At 38.3% G+C, this 17,206-nt stretch overlaps 1 protein-coding gene across 2 annotated transcripts in view; it reads right to left on the reverse strand.

Moving 5' to 3' along the window:
• The window catches only part of MYLK (myosin light chain kinase), a 143,752-nt gene that overhangs the window by 47,445 nt on the left and 79,101 nt on the right, over positions 1 to 17,206 (reverse strand). Inside the window, exons 16-18 of one of the 2 annotated variants that reach the window (XM_054381443.1) lie at positions 11,957 to 12,073; positions 9,032 to 9,112; positions 5,964 to 5,966 (exon numbers count right to left, since the gene is read on the reverse strand). In XM_054381443.1, coding sequence (XP_054237418.1) covers positions 5,964 to 5,966; positions 9,032 to 9,112; positions 11,957 to 12,073 — 201 coding nt within the window. The remainder of the gene's footprint in view (positions 1 to 5,963; positions 5,967 to 9,031; positions 9,113 to 11,956; positions 12,074 to 17,206) is intronic. The other variant, XM_054381442.1, reaches the window with a different exon arrangement.

The raw sequence follows: 17,206 nt of genomic DNA on the forward strand, positions 1-17,206 counted from the left end.
TGGTGTCATCTGCAAATTTACTGATGATGAACTCAATCCCCTCATGCAGATCATCAATAAAGATATTGAACAGGATGGGGCCCAGCACTGATCCCTGGGGGACACCACTAGTGACAGGCTGCCAGCTGGCAGTGGCACCATTCACCACCACTCTCTGGGCTCGGCCCTCCAGCCAGTTCCTAACCCAGCACAGAGTGCTGATGTCCAAGCCATAGGCTGACAGCTTGGCCAGGAGTTTGCTGTGGGGGACAGTGTCAAAGGCCTTGCTGAACTTAGTAATATAGTGTGTTGATCCACAGCTACAGGCAGTGACATTCAGTTCACCACTGTTAAAGAGCAATCTTTCTGTACAGGCTAGGATATGTAATGACCACCAGATATTACATTTATTCTATAAACAAAATATGTACATGGTGTCTCTCTTAGCCCCAGAATAAATCAGGGCTATGCTTAACACAGTTTAAAAGGCTCTCACCTCAATGAAGATTTCCACAGCAGCAAAGCAAACAACATGAACCCATCACCTCATTCTGCCAGGGTACTGCTTTTCCAATGTAAATATAAAATTGCTCTTTAATTTTTAGATTTCAGCCACCAGACATTACATTCCCTTAATTGAGAATATATGGACTGTCACTGGAATTCATCAAACCATGCAGATTGCAAAGGTTTGCTGGAAGGTCTGGCTGAATATCCTGTTTTGCAGACACAAATAGACCTGAGTAGAAGTGAAAAGCAGGAGCAGTGTGGAAGTGAATGAGTACAAGGATGTGTCTGTGGGCCTGTGAAGCTCACTTCTGTGGCTAGTAAGGTACACTCCACTGTTCTTAGATCTTCCTTAAGAGTACCAACTCATCTCAAACATTTTTTGGAAATGCAACTTTTGTTTCAAAAGCTGCTGGAGACATTTAGTAAAAATCTAAAAAGATTACTCAAAGTTGATGAGGTCAAATAATTGTTTTCATTAAAATATTTGAGCCTCTTGGAAACATCAGTTCAAGTTTGTCTCTGCTGCCTTGGAAAAAAAAAAAAAAAGTAGTTTGTCTCTCTTTTGATATTTACATTGAAGAAGGCTGAAGCTGAAAACCAGCCTGGAAGAAAAAGGATATAATACTCCCTCCTTAAATCAATCTGCTTGCTAGAAACAACTTAATGTAAACATTACAAGGCTGGTATTTATGTAACTTTATAGGCAGGTTTGCCTCTTAAAGAGCTTGTGTCTGGGAGGTAGGGGGGAACATAAACTGAAAAAGGGAAGGATCCCAAACAGGCTGATAACTGTGGGACATTCGGTGGTGCTTTTCTTTGCCCTGATGGTGAATTCGTGAGAGCAGATATGTTCAGAAGTCTCCGTCTTTCTTTTTGTTTCCCTTTTTTGGAATTTTACTAAAAATAGACATAGCTCTCCCCCGGAATGGCTCTCTGAACAACTTGCTTTCAGAAAGCATGAAGTAAAATTTTTACAGTCTGAAAACCAAATATAATCAGTACTCAAGATAAAATTTCAAACAAGTCTGTAATTCTTACTGTCTTTCTTGACGGACATGCCTAAAATCACGTGCATGTCTTCTATAGTGATGGCTTTCAGCAGCTGGTAAACGAGTACAGCAAATATTTGTCCATTAACGTAAGGAGCGAGGCATTTCCGTGCTTCTGTCTGCTTGTGGAATAGCCTGATTTTAACTCAGGACAGGAGAAAGGCTTATCATATACTTTAATACTTCATGCAAAATTTTTTGAGATTTCATTTCCTGAGAGAAACTAAATGTTTTTTTAAAAGAGTTTCCTTTAAAAGAAATTAAAAAGAGAAGTCATATCTGTAGCATGTCAGATACCATGCTAACAAGAATATTTATGGAGGAGATGAAAAACCCAAATACAAGTATTTGCTCCTTCTTCCCTGTCTCACTTGAATGCTTCAGACGTGGGATGTAACATTATGAGGTCTCTCTCTCCACCATGCAAATGAATCACAGTGCAACCTCCTTCAGACCCTTCTGGGGATAGATGTCAGAGTCTGAACCAAAGGTGACTGTTTTCTGCAAAGCTTCACTACTCACTCCTATGATAGGAAACATGGAGTGACAGAGACCTAGAAGTATAGAGAAAATAAAACAACTGGCCTTGTGGACAAGGCAGTGAATTATTCAGTTCTACCCTTCCTTCTACCACAGACTTTGTTAATGGTGAAAAAAAATAATTATAGGTATTACTTAGCATAGACAACATGGAAGAGGAGAAAGATGATGGCAATAGTTGTAGAAAAAGACAACACATCATTACTTACCAATTTATTCACAAATTAATGAACCCATGCCAGTGACAGTCGCAATGCACTAACACCAGTAGCCTGAAAACTTCATCAAGGTTTGAAAGCTTAAGCAGTTTCACTCCACTGCTTTGCAAACAGCAAATTCCTCGCAATGTTTCCAAATAGCTGTTTGTGATCTAAATACAATAAAGTAGAAAGCAGCTCTGGCTTAAATTTGATGACAGGTGGAAATTATAAAACTAAATGCCACACAAGTCAGTTACTTGAGTTTGTGTGTTTGAGAACAGTTTTTAGTAGATGCCCTTTTTTTTTCATTAAAAACAACTGCCATATTGCTTCAGCATCCCATATTTAGTTTCTAAATTATGCAGAGATTGTCCTATCATTGAAAAAAAATCCAGCCTCCTCCTTCTCAAAACAAAAATAAAAATCCAGAAAATACTCCCTCTTGCATTCCAGTCAAGAGGCAACTAGCATAGACCAGCACACACAGAGCTTCAATAATGCACTGAGAGTTACTCAGTATTTGAAAATAGCTCAGATGGAGAAAGAAACAATTCCTTAGCATTTTAGTAGCACACTGCTTGAGCAGTTTCTGCAATTAAAGCAAATCTGAGCAGTGTAGAATGGATCTAGTATCAAACAGAGCTTACAAACAACCCAGGTCATATAAATTCCACTGAAAGCTCTATTAGGGGCAAGACTATAAAGTTAGTTCCTAAAATATAGATTTAATTTTCATATTTCTTATGTCCTGAGAGAATATTTACAACTAGAGGCCAAAATCCTGGGCCCAAGGTGGTAGCTACAGGAATCTAAATTAGATTACTAGCCTGCTATCCCAGTTTGCTACTGTTAGGTCATTTGGACATTCAGGAGCTCCAAACGGTTTCAGTGGGAAAAGCCAGATGTTATGTTCTTTTCACATTAATTAAGTCAATGGATTTAAGTTCTGGTTTTATGAAGAAAAAACTTTTTGCTTCTACTACATGCCTCAGATCTGCAATTTCTAGTCAATGACTTAACTGGCCAGGTCAAAGCCATTGCAAAAAACTGTACTCTTTTTCTGCATGAGACAGTCAAACATTTTTGTCTTATTCTGTCAACATACAGAAATGTAGGATGGACTGTATGAAAACATGTGGAAAATACTGTGTGGTGCCAGCATTAATTCAGAAAATGTTGCTATGGTGTGAGCTGTAAAGGAACTTGGCAGAAATTCAAAATTCATACCTGACATCAGACAAACAGTGCTGAACTGGGCATTAAGAAATGATTTAACACAACAAATTAGTGTTTCACCACTGCTATGTTTATATGTACAATAATTGAATTTTCTTTTAATTTTTGGAGGCAAGCAATCTTCAGAGTCACCAAGTTAAATCCTATGTTGTCTTTTTTTCATTATAGCCTAATTTGGTAGGACTTGTGCCACAGTTTTTCACCCTTGGACCCCAATCCTGAGGAATGAAGTTCGCATCTTTCGTTGTTCAGAATTTCAGAGAAATTATATCTAGGTCTTAGAAATCACTCATGCCAATTTTATTTACATATACTAAAAGAAATTTCAGCTTCTCTTAGAAAAAAAAATTATTTTTTTCCTTGAATATGGTTGGTCAGAGGCTTCCCTGGCAATATAATCAATTTTGTTCTATCACACTAAGTACTTGCATTCACAGTGGGGAAAATATCTTGGTTCTTATAACAAGCAGGAGCGGAGAAATAAATAGGACTGGGAAAATTGGTCTGAGTAACCCCTTGATCCTCAAAACAATCTCAGTGACCAAGGAGGACAGCAGAATCACAGCCACCACATCACAGTTGCTACACAAACCTCTTATTTCTGCAACTAAAAGAACATCTCTGACCTGATTAGTTACTTCCTTAGTAACTGAGTTCTTCCTTTAGAGAGTGACAAGTTTTATACTGAGGTCAAAACAATCTGCGATGAAAGGAGGATTTTGAATAATTTTGTATTTATCAGTGCTGTGTTTTGCATTATATTAGTAGAATGGAAATCAACAGAAAACTTGAAGTGTTTACTGATTTAGTTACATATTATCTAAAATGGACACAAAAAGATTGATATTTTAATGACATTTTCTTAAAATGGTGCTAACATATTTGGATTTTGTTTATTGAAGAATAAATAACAGAAGTGTATGCTAATCGCTTGGCCAATGACTCCTAAGTTTTCCATAGTAATTAAAAAGTGTAGAACACACACCCACACTGTGGAAAAGAATATATAACATGACAAGAAGTCCTATCTGACATATTTCCTTGTATGACACATTGTTCCAGAGATACCACTGCTCAGCTTTGCATTCAAGTACCAATGATGTTGAGAAAGCAGATCTGGGAAGACAGCAGTGCAGCCTTCCACAGGATTTACTCTGGACAGTGTCAGTGGCATCATTTTATTAACAACTGTCAGCAAAAGAATGCATTGTTACTTAACACAAAATGTGTCTGACTGACATGAAATCAAGTATTTTATATAGTAGCAGAAAGAAAAAAATTATACCAGCAGCAAGATACCAAAAACTGCTAAATAATTTATTTTGGGCTTCTTTATTTGAAGATGTGTGGAAGAAGTTATTTTCTTTGATGTAAATCTATTTTCAGCTGACCAGAAGAACTGACATTTGTGCAATTAAACTCTGTGCTGGGTCATCCCTTCAATATGTTTAGTTTGGATATGAGAACAGTGGATTTAACAAGTGTTACTCAGATGAGGGAATCCAGGATATCCTGTTAGGTTTTCATACTACTGATTATGACAGGTGATAGTTGCCATTTCTTAATATTTACTGGAAGTAGTGCTATGAATTAGCCCTACAAAAAACCAGTGAGCATTTCTTTCCAAACAATTTAATCCAGTGCTTAGATTTTGGAGGGTTATTTTCTAAAGCATTAAAGCCAATCCTTTCTCAGTAGCACTGACTGGGATACAGTTTCTTCCTACTATAGTAAAGTTACGTTGTATGGCTCAGTCTTGTTGAAGTTCAAAAAATAGCATCCAACTTCTTCCCCAGCAAAAAATCCTTTTTAAAAGCTCACGTCTTAAGCAGATTTTTTTGGATGTCAGTTAAAAGAAAATCTATACTATTTTGATACGGCATGGAAAACTAATCAGAAGGAAGAATATCAAAAGTTGGGTTCTAGACCTGCACATGAATATGCCTGATCTTGGGCTAATTATTTCAGCTATGATTTACTGTTGTTTCGGTGCTCAGCTAAAGACACATTAAGGAAAACAAAATATTAGGAAGTATGGTGTAGTAACAGATTTTTTTTGAAAAAGGAGCATTTATTTATAACGCTTCAAGTTATTTACTCTTAAAGATCTCAGACAGCACCTCGGTATTTCCACACTCTGTTGGACCAAAAACATTTATTTAATAGGCACTGAAGATTTTGCAGGTTTTGAAAGATTTTGAAAGAAGTAATTCTTGTTAAGACTAATCTGAAATAATTTCTAATTTCAATGGGAATTTGGTGCCCAAATCCTGTTACCACAAACACTTTTGAAGCTCCCTTGTGAAATGTTGAAGCAGTGAGAATTTCTAGCTTAGTGCTTCTGGTGCAGGGTTATGTCAAACTAGAAGACCCTTTTATTATCCACTGATTGTTCTGGCATAGCATGGAGTATGCAGTATGGTAAATAATAAAGGTTCCAATTTTCCACTACCTCTTCCAGTCTTTTATAGCTGCACAGAAGAAATGTAACACTTTATTATTCTAACTCAGTAGCATTTCACATCCATCTAGGAAAAACACAAGCGATGAAGCCTAAGTCAGTAAAGAATGAACCAATTCACACAGTACTGTGACTACCCTGAGTGATCCTGCTTTTGGTAGGGGGGTTGGACCCGATGATCTCTTAAGGTCCCTTCCAACCTCTAATGTACTGTGATACTGTGAAACATTAAAAAAAAGATGTGTCTTTCTTCCATTCTTCCTCAGGATTAATTTCACTCATACGCAAAGCTGGATCTGTTCATTATTCTCAGAACCATTATTATTTATCCTATTTATCAATACAGAGCTGCACTCTGCAGAGTCATAATTATTACTAAATTCTGGTAACAAAATATTAATTGCAAGTAAGATCATATTTTTTTAAAATTTGCTATAACAGAAGCAATCTTTGTGCACATAAGCACTGCAAGCTTCCATTCATTAACACTGTTAAACTTGGAATGATAAAAATCTATATTCCTAGATGTTTTCCTGAGAAGAACTGCTTATTCTAAAGCAGTGTAGTGTATATTGCATTCCAAAAGAGATAATGCCTCAAATTGTACTTTAAGAGTTTCTGTAGCTTACAAAACCCAAGTTACCAGTAATAAAATAATGTTGTCATAATGAGCAGTCAAATGACCTAGGTCAATAACTATTTTCACAGTGAGACAAATTCTACAGATTAACAACATTCATTCTTTCCCAAAAAGAACTGTATTGATCTTTGCTTTCAGTAACTAAAACTTAATTACTTTCCTGAAGGTTTCTACTGGGGCCAAAACCAAGGATTGCTTGTGATGTATCTAAAGGGAGAAAATGTTGACATAGCTGCTAACCATAAAATTTGATTTGCACTTTCTTACAGAAAATGGAAAATACGTTTTTTTTTTTCCCCCAAGAAGTATTTACAAAAATGACAGAGTACCTAGCTTCTGGTCCTCATAGTATATACTCCTGTGACTAAATTCACTGTTAAAAATTCAGAATCTACTCAGTGAGGTTTGCTCTCTGTTTCTTCAATACCATTCCTTTTACTCTACCTACCACTAGGACTGTTGGTGAGTTAATGTGGCAACAAAGACCAGAATAGATCAGAGTAAAAATTAATCTCTTCATTAGACAGGGATATCTTAATTCACAGTCATTCATTATTAACATTATTTTTGAGAGAAATGCAGTAAAAATGCATAATTGTCTGATTTTAAAGCCTATTCCTTTCTAGATAAGGTACTTTAAAATCTCTACATCTGAAAGGAGTTTCAATTTCATTTGAAACTGTGAAGTCTACTGCATCAATTTTGTATATTTTGCCCCTAACAAATGTACAAATAGAACACTCATTTCAGGGAGACAAATACCCACAGTCCTCAGAGATTGCAGCTGAGATGTTAAAAAACACCTGTGGAATCTCTGCAGCCAAATCCTTTTAAAATTAAATATGCGTTTTTCCAGTGTTTTCCAAAAGCTCCTTCAAAGCCTGTCTTCCTAACATTCTCTCTGGTTACCTTGAGGTTTTCAGTGCAACAGGAAAGATGTTCTAAAGGTATTTTGAAAAATGAGCTCCTAACAAGTTCAGGAATTTTAAGCACTGATGTAATACGCCATGGACCAACCTTAAGAAAAGCATTCACCATTATTTCAACCATCTTTTCTCAGTAATTTCTGAAGGCAGAATTGCTAGCTTCTTTTTTACTAACTATATCAAATTTCCGCTGAAATCAACAGCAAGACAAGCAGTGATTTCATCAGGACATGGATCAGGTCACACAGTCACATATTTAGATTTAGTTCCTAACTCACACTTTCTCCTGGGAAAGCTGCAGTTGATAAATCTGCTGGAAAAGGAAAGAGGAAATATATGCATCTGTGTGCATAGAAAACACTATGCAAAACGCTATCCCATGGAGCTTTGGATGGCTTTAAACCTTTCTTTTTCCTGTTGAACAAAATTATTGCTCTTAATTGCTATTAAGAATGCATTTTATTTATATATTAGTATTAATATTAATTGCATTTGAAGCTCAGGCGCAGAGGTGTTGGTGTGACCTTTCCCACACCTCCAAATGACTGAATGGAGGGGAAGTTGTTCAGCCAGAAACTCAGAAATAGCTGTGACTCAGGGTATACCTCTATGTAAGTCAATAATTCCAGAAGCACAACTATTACCTGTGATCATCAATTAGTACAACAATACAATGAGTCATGTTTCCAGCTGAAAATGTTCCATGCTGGAGAATCAGGTTATGGTTTATTTCTTTTGAGAGAGAGATGAATAAAATAGTTCACGCTTCCATTATAACCAAGTCTTAACATTTCTTTTTAGGATCTCACATCATGGGCATCTTAAATAGACCCTTCCAAAGTTCAGTGTTTGATTTAAGAGATGTTTGGATCCCGTGGACACTTAGTTCCAAAAGTACCCAGTGGTATTGTCAATTTCTAAACTGGCATCATTGGGCTGCCTTTGCCATTTAAAGTTTTCTGTTAATCAAATATATGTATGCAGAGTAGCAATCACAAGAATTTATAACTTATTTGTTATTTCAGAAAGCATTAAAAGCAAGTAAAGCACTTAGGCTTTAAACAAGGAATGTAAAATACACCAAACCACTCCCATGGTCATGCAAATAGGTCAAATTATGCTACAGGACATTTCAGTCAAGATACCTTTCCTATCAGTGGTCTATATGTGTCTATATGACACAACATGACTTGAGACAAACTACTTCAGAATTTCTATTTTCTTCATGAGGCAGTAAAAAAATAAATCTGTTTTGAGTTTATTGCACTGTTATGGAAAACAGAATAGAGTGGGCTAGGTCTGAACTCAAAGTTTCAGCACTTCTAATTCCCATAGGCAAAACCCCATTTCACACAACTTATGTGCAAGGGCTAAAGAAACACCACAAGATTCTGATACTATTCCTGCAAACAGAAGGGAATGACCACAGATTCCCAAAGCACTCTGTTGTTTCAACTGAAAAGGAAGTAATCAAAATCACTGTCACTTACTTTCTGCTGGCAACACAGGGGGAAGCGTGGTCTTAGGCTTCTTGGTCTTCTTCTCAGCAGGCTTTGAGGTCTTTGAGGCATCTGCAATCAAAACAAATAATAAAATACAAATTCTATTTAAAAATTAATAATGAAAAAGCTGCCTATTACATCAGTTTGTTTTGGATCTTTCTGCAAAGTTAGAGGAAATTGCTGTCCTTTTGATTTTTAAGGATGAGATTCTGCACAGACTTGCTAGAGAATGTCATAATCTAAAAGGTAGAGGAAGAAGAGAGGGAGAAACCTTCTATGAAAGCATCTGCACTGAGAACCCGAGGAAGCAACTAGACAAGAGACTCCACCTAAGATGGTAGTTTTATTTTAACTGAATAGGACAAAGTACAACGTGCACAAAGCTGTTTTAGGCAGTGCATGGAAGAGGGAAATAGGAATATCTGAAGCATCATTTCATCCAAAAGAATCACTTGCCATGTCCTCTATTCCATTGTCTATGTATAAAGATGAACACATTTTTGAAAAGTAGCATGCCCTCTGCATGTTTAAATCTTTCCAAGAAGATATTTTACATGTTGGTTCAATCCTAAATAAAACTGGCAGAAGAGAAATCACGGGATGCAAGTTTGATGGATTTCATCATTCTCAAGATTGCAGAGCTCATATCCAGCAACCGTTTGGCACTGTAGGCTCCACTGACAGCTAAGAGATACTACAAGCTGTCTTCTGTGTATATCCCACGTGATACACATAATTAGAAGGTGCATCCTTTTTCAGCCAGGTTATGTAATTCAAAACCTGACAAACCCAGCTTGTTAGATTGTTTGATCCTGACATTTATATTTGGAAGAAAGAGCCCAAATCTGGATCATGATCCCAGCAATAGTTGTATTAATTTATAGCTTTCAAATATTCAGCTTTCAGAGGATTTGTGCATGAGATAACTGTCTGAAACTTAGTTACCAGAGAAAAGATAATGCAAATGTTTTGGAACCACCTATTTCACTCATCTACTTCGAGGTGCCAAAGCATGTAAATCTGTCTCCCTAAGTTTTCTAAAAAATTAACAGAGGAAGACAGAATCCCCTTGCAAACAATTCAGAGCAGAAGGCTGTGCTAGATCTGAGTTCAGACTCTCAGATTATACAGATTTGTCCCTGAGCTAATTTAATAACTAAAGTCAAACTTTCCTCCATTCTGATTGGAGTCCATGGGGCCAAAAGAATTGTAATGATATTTATGGCAGTGGACTGAGTAGAACGGAGCAACTTTAATTGTTGCTTTAGATTGCAATTCTAATTAAAAAATAACTGGCATCCCCTCTGCCAGGGGATATCTAATGGTATGTTTCATAATTAGCTGGAGTTTGCTGCGGTGCCATTCCTCTAAAACCTCTTTGCTGTATGAAGCAGCATGCCAGAAGGCAACAGAACAGACAGATGAGTCAGGCAGTATCAAGGTAATTCTGGTGTCCAGCATTTTGTGAGCAGTGAGCTCCTAATGCCATGAACACTTCTACCAGAGTAAGCCAAACAGGTGATGTAACACCATTCACGTCATCATGCAATGAGTATGTCACGAGCTGACAGACTCCTGTGATCCTTGCAAGCCAAAGCATACATCCAGCCTTTTAGAACATGCATCACACAGCAGAAAATCAGAAGTGGGAAATATGCTAAGGAAGGCCTCAGGAAGACAAGCAACTGCTTGAAGGACATCAGAAGACAAAGTCAAAGGAAAAAACACATAGGTGACTGAGAAAATTTAAAGGTACTGGGGCAGCTCTGGAGAACTACTGTGTGCTTAGCAGTGGACGACCCGTTTCCTTAACACAAGGTTTAACAGAATACTGGAGTTTGCTTAAAGCCTCTTCTTTATAGTCTTGAAATTCAGTGCAGATAAAATTCATTATTTTAAATTACAGAAATATAAACAATAGCTTATCAGATGTCTAAGCCAGACTACATTATGCTATTATAGGAACCAATGCAAGTAATTGTAATTATACATATAATGAGTTCCTTCTCTGGCTACATGAAGACTGACCCTTACTGATGGGAGTTACGAGATCATATTCTTACCTTGCCACATTAGAAAAATAATTTTTTTTTTTTCAAGACCTCCTGCCCCAAATACTGTATCTGTAACACATTTGTGGAGGCTCAGTACCCAAGATTTATGTTATTTGGCTTGTTTACTGTTGTTTAATGGAAAGTATCAGAGTATTCAAAGATGAGCTCACCAGAAGGTGAACAAATAACAAGCACATTTAGTTACTTAAAGTCCTGTAAGTAACTTAAAGGCCGTGGCAGTTTAAAAAGTCTGTGCTCTCAACCTCATGAAAAAAATACTTGCCAAGGCCAGGACTGTTTGGCAAGAGTACAGTGTCATCAGCATGACTGAGGCTGAAAACAGGTATTTCCATCAGCAAATTTTCCATGTTCTAAGCCTATGGCATACAAGGGTGGTTCAGCTGCTAATTTGTTCAGTTTTGCTCACTACCACTAGAAAACCCAAATGATCAAACTTCAGTGTATGCAAAGAATGGAAAAGTGAGAAATATGCCACACACAGTCCTGAGGCAGACTGGTACCCAGGCTTACATACACACCAAATTCTTCCACACTTCTAATGCATACAGCTCTGAAGTAAATCTTCATGGGTTCAACTTATTGCTCTAAAAACTTTGTAAAAATACAGTGGGCAACAGAAAAACACAGACTATGCCACAAGAGTCCTTGGCTCTGTAGTGTCTCCACTCATGCTTCTTTATGGGTGACATTGAATTAGGTATTGGCCAAAAAGTGCAGAAGGCAAAGGAGCAGAGGGGTTTTTTTGTGTACATGGTTGATAAAGGCTGGTATTGGGAAATAAAGGGAGGAATGAGGAACTTCTAAGGAAGAGTTTTTCTGTATCCAGCAAAGTACTTACCTTCTACCAGCACTTTGCAAGCACATTCAGCTTTTCCTGCTGTATTCTCAGCTATGCATTTGTATTCGCCCCCATCTTGAGGCACGGCCTTCTCAATGGTGAGTGAACACAGTGTCCCTAATACAAAAAAAAAAAAAAAGAGAGATCGAATGGATGTTCACAAAAACCTTAGTGCTATTAAGGAACAAAATCCATCAAATGATGCAATCCTTTACTACAGGTGATCCTTACTGCTATAAAAAGATGTTTGGTCCTTAAAAGTGCAGCATCAGAATTGGAACCTTATTGACGCTAAATAAAATAAAAACACATTGATAAATAAACTGAATCTTATTGCTGTTCCCTAGGATATTCAAAGCTGTCCCTGCAGTACAAAGAAAAGACCCAAAGCATAATCTCTACCGCTGTTCTTTGTCTCACAGCAGGGATCAGAAGTCCTCACTCTGATGGTATTTTTTTCAGGAGTCCTAGTAGTGTAGGACTGTAAATAAAAGGGCTTCTGTCAAATGGCCATCTGCAGTATTTTGATTCAGCCTTATCTTTAGCCCTCCCATGAGCATCCATGTGTGAAAGTACAATTTCAGCTTAGTGCTCAAGTTTTAAATTGGCACTAAGTGACATTTTCTTTAAAAGAGCAAGTGTCCAATGTTGTAAAGCATCTTTTAGAAAGTCAAATATATCACTGTCAGTGGAATTTATCATTGCAACAAATCCATTTCTTTTAAAATAAAGAAGCAACATTTTATTTCATTGGGTTTACAGAAACAGGATGTGACATAAGCTTTGCAGTTACCAAGGGAAGCCTGGTATGACCCAAGGGAAATACATTTCCTTTTGAAAAATAAAACTCTGTGAACAGAGTTCCCAGCTGTTCCCAGTATTTGGGGGATGAGGAAGAACTGTGGTTTTCCTAATCCTTTATGTTCGCTTGCATTGCTTGGAACAACAAGGTACTTTGCTCCCTTGGGAGAACCCAAATTAGAACACTCCAGACTTCCCCTTTCCAGATATCCCTCATTAAGTGAGGGTGAAGTGTGGCCTTGTTTTCTCCTTCCTCACTAGAAAGCCTGGCCTGCCCCCTAAACACAGCCTGAGACTGCTGTTAGCTTGCACAGAATGCCTCCACCTTCCACTTATTTCAGCTGCAGTGATACTTTCTCAGCTTCCTCCATTTACCTTTCTCACAGTTGTTCCTAATTAATGGCAAGATTAGATAATTTTGTTTAGACATTTTCCCTGTGTCATGAGACATAAAGACATTTCCCAACATCTCTTGTGATTTGCCACCTTTCTTTCTATGTTAACTGCAGGCTACCTCCTGTCTTCCAGAGGGTCTGATCCCAGGCTCCCCATCAAATACATCCCTTGCACAGCGGGAGATGGCACAGAGACTGGTCCTTAAAAATGACCTTGAAATAGCCTTGAAAAGAGCATCCCTCTATCAGAAGAACTTTGGGAGCTTACTGGCTTCCCTTGAAGATCAGACCTCAGTTCTAATGTGGCAGTTATGGTTTTGGCATTCAGATTTTTCCTCACTGTAAAGTTAGATGTCACTATTCAAGACAAATCCTATTTAAAACATTCAAATGGTTCCTAACGAATTTAGTTTGCCAGACACACACAAGGGTCAGCACAAAATTAATCATTCCCTTCTTGTCATCCTCCACAGGATCAAGAAGCAATAAATAATTTCTATTTTCCCCCTGAGAAATGATGTGAAAACTATCTTAGAAGAGGGGCACTGACCCCCCACTCACATGTGCTGTGCTCAACCAACCACAGGGTGAAAAGAAAAGCCATGTGCCCTCCTTGAGGCAGCTCTTCTCCATTAGTCAGGCTGAGCCAAAAATGTCACGAGCTTCAGTTCCATTCCAAATGGAGGAGGGACACTAGAAAAGTATTCTTGCAGACATCTAGCAAATATAAATTCACATGCCTCTGCTGTTTAAAGAGACAACTGGAAAGCAAGCCAAAGATAATTTCCAGTCTAAGAATTCATATAAATCTATGCAACACAATTAGAAAAGATTACATATTTAAACCTAAAAATGCTATTGCAAAAGAATATAAACTATGGCCAAAACCACATACAGATGAAGATCTCTGGCTATCTTACTGCAGGGAATGAGCCTGGCTTGTAAGGGCAACTGGGGGACTGGAACAAGGCAGGAATTACTTTAGTTTCTACTGGTTTTCTACCTGTTCAAAAGCCCTTCCTTGGCTCACTGAAAACTAATGTGACACAGGACCATTCCTCACACTATTGCAGTGTTGTCCATACAGCATACTGCAGCAATATAAGTTAACACCTTAGGAGAAACATTTTCTTCTGCAGTATATACAAACAAAAACATCCTACCCTAACAATAAGTTATTCCCTACTAAAATCTAGAAGCAAATTCTAGTTCCCCATGATGATCTTCAACTTGCCCTATGCATTCAGTGCTCTGTTAGTTTTACTTCTAGAAGCTAGCTCTGGCCAGGCTGCATGGCAGAGGTGTGATCAAAGCTGCATTTGACTTACTCCACTGGAAGCAGTCCTCATCAAATAATGTCAGTCATACGCCTTCCAAAAGAGTATTTATGTGCTGAATTTTAATGAAGTTGTTTTATGAGAAGGAGGATGAAGGAAATGTGTTTTTCCAAGGCCTGCATTCTTTTTCTCCTAACTTCCACCCTCCTCAAGCGATAATCTGTATCCCATTTGCCTCCTCCATACTCCCCAGCAGCTACAACTGGAACAGCACATACAAGGTGGATAGAATCATAGAAGAGTCTTGGTTGGAGGAAACCTTCTGAGCTTGTAGCTATCACCAAAGCAATGGTGGTATTCTGCCCTGCGTGCAGGAGTGAGAGGGAAATGAGATAAGTTGAGTTGAAATGAGTTAACTCTCAACATAAGTTGAAATGAGATAACTCTCCCTTACTTAGCCACTCACTTTCATGAACCTGTGGACTGCTGGAACTTAAAGAGTGAAGTTGGCCAATCGTTAAAAGAATATTTGTCAGGCTGCGCCAGGAGCATGTAAGGAGACTAAGGGAGAGCATAGCTGTAGAAAAGTTGTTTTCCTAGAGAATCAGGGGAAAAGGGAAAAAAAAAAGGCAGACAGACAAAACTTCATGAGGTTTCATAAGGATAGAAAACTCCCCAATAGGCTTATGTTCTGTGATCTAGAGCTACAGTCAATTCCCGGGGCCGGAAGGCCAAATACTTTCAATGAAGTATTTGGTATTTCCTCTGCAATAACCTTTTATGACCTGAAAGAAGCTTATTTTCTCATAACTGCAAGAAAGCCCAGGCTGGTCGTTCCAGTTGGGTACTCTGAATCCTGGCACTTTACAAATCCTAGTCAATGATTTTTTTTTAATTTATTTTTTAAGGAACCAGGCCACAAACAGTGTTTAAAACAGTCTCACAAGCTGCAGGATTGGAGTAAACACGAGTACTGGGATCTTCCACTTAGACATTGGAACTGGAGCAGCTCTAGAAAAGACCTTAGCAGCCACAGAAGGTGACAGTTTAGTGCAGGCTCTGGTTTAGATAAACAAAGCCTTTCCCTTGTACTTCGAGCTATTAAAGGATTTTCTGACTTACTCAAAAATAGTGTAAGCCAGTTTAAAATATCCCTAGGCTTCTGCATTCTTTCCATGAAACTCCACAGAAAGTCAACTTTGGATATAAAACAAATACACAAACCAACAGAAAACAGCCCTGAGTCTAATTCCCTGCACTGGCATATAGCTGGCTAACCTCATCACTCTTATCTGTGATGCAGACTGAAGTTTATGTCTTTCTCATTTGTATCCCATGGGAATGTGTTTAGGCAATACGAATAAATACTAGGCCAGAACAAACATTTTAAGGAACTCGTTGGCCCATGGTGTTAATTTTTCAATAAATGACAAATCTGGGGGAAAATGCAAGTATTCTAGTGTCACAGTCATGTTTAAACGTGGCAGGTGGGATAACCTGGAAAATACTAAGTTGCACTGACAGCAAGCAAAGTAATAAAAAAAAAAATCATGATTTTCAGAGAAACAAAATGTCAAATTTAGTGATTCTTAATTGACAGGTTTAAGGAAAACAATGTAAGGAACCTAATTTCTTTATTTGTGAGGTTAACACTGCCAAATATATCTGTGTAAAGGTAATTTTTTAGTCTTTGAAATATTTGTGTTAACTCACATCATTCTCATTGCAATTAACCCTCTATTACTATATTAATGACAATCATTTAGGAAGAGTTTGCTGTCAGAATAAAGATCTCATTAAAAAGCTGACAAGAGGAAACCCTCTCTTGGTATGTTTCTGCTGGATTTCTTCTGTGATCAGAGTAGGACCAAAGTTATTTGATATTTAATGTGTGCTGTAGAAGTATTCATATATTAATGTTGATAAACTTACAGATGATATAAGGTTGTGCTGCCATTCAGCAATACTTAGGCTGGAGAGTTGGGCAGGGAGAAATTTAATGAAATTCAACAAGGGCAAGTGTAGAGTCTTGCACCTGGGAAAGAACAAAGCCATGTGTCAGCATAGGTTTGGGACTGACCTGTTGGAGGGCAGTGAAGGGGAAAAGGACCTGGAGGTCCTAGTGGATGGAAGGTTGATGATGAGCCAGCAATGTGCTCTTGTGGCCAAGAAGGCCAATGCCATTCTGGGGTGTAGTAGAAGGGGTGTGGTTAGTAGGTCAAGAGAGGTTCTTCTCCCTGTCTACCCCACTCTGGTGAGGCTGCATCGGGAATATTGTGTCCAGTTCTGGGCCCCTCAGTTCAAGAAGGACAGGGAACTGCTTGAAAGTGCCCAGTGATGAGCCACAAAAATGATTAAGGGAGTGGAACATCTTCCTTATGAGGAAAGACTGAGGGAGCTGGGGCTCTTTAGCTTGGAGAAGAGGAGACTAAGGGGTGACCTCATTAATATTTATAAACATGTAAAGGGTGAGTGCCAAGAAGATGGAGTCAGGCTCTTGGTGATGCCCAATGACAGGACAAGGGGCAGTGGGTGAAAGTTGAGGCATAGGAAGTTCCATGTAAACATGAGAAAAAACTTTTTCACTGTGAGGGTGACAGAAGACTGGAACAGGCTGCCCAGCGGGGTTGTGGAGTCTCCCGCTCTGGAGATATTCAAGAGCCGCCTGGATGCCTTCCTGTGTGATCTGCTCTAGGTGATCCTGCTCTGTCAGGGGGGTTGGACTGGATGATCTTTTGAGGTCCCTTCCAGCCCCTAACATTCTGTGATTCTGTGAT

This window comes from Indicator indicator, chromosome 5 (assembly GCF_027791375.1).
Source record: "Indicator indicator isolate 239-I01 chromosome 5, UM_Iind_1.1, whole genome shotgun sequence".
NCBI classification, from domain to species: domain Eukaryota; kingdom Metazoa; phylum Chordata; class Aves; order Piciformes; family Indicatoridae; genus Indicator; species Indicator indicator.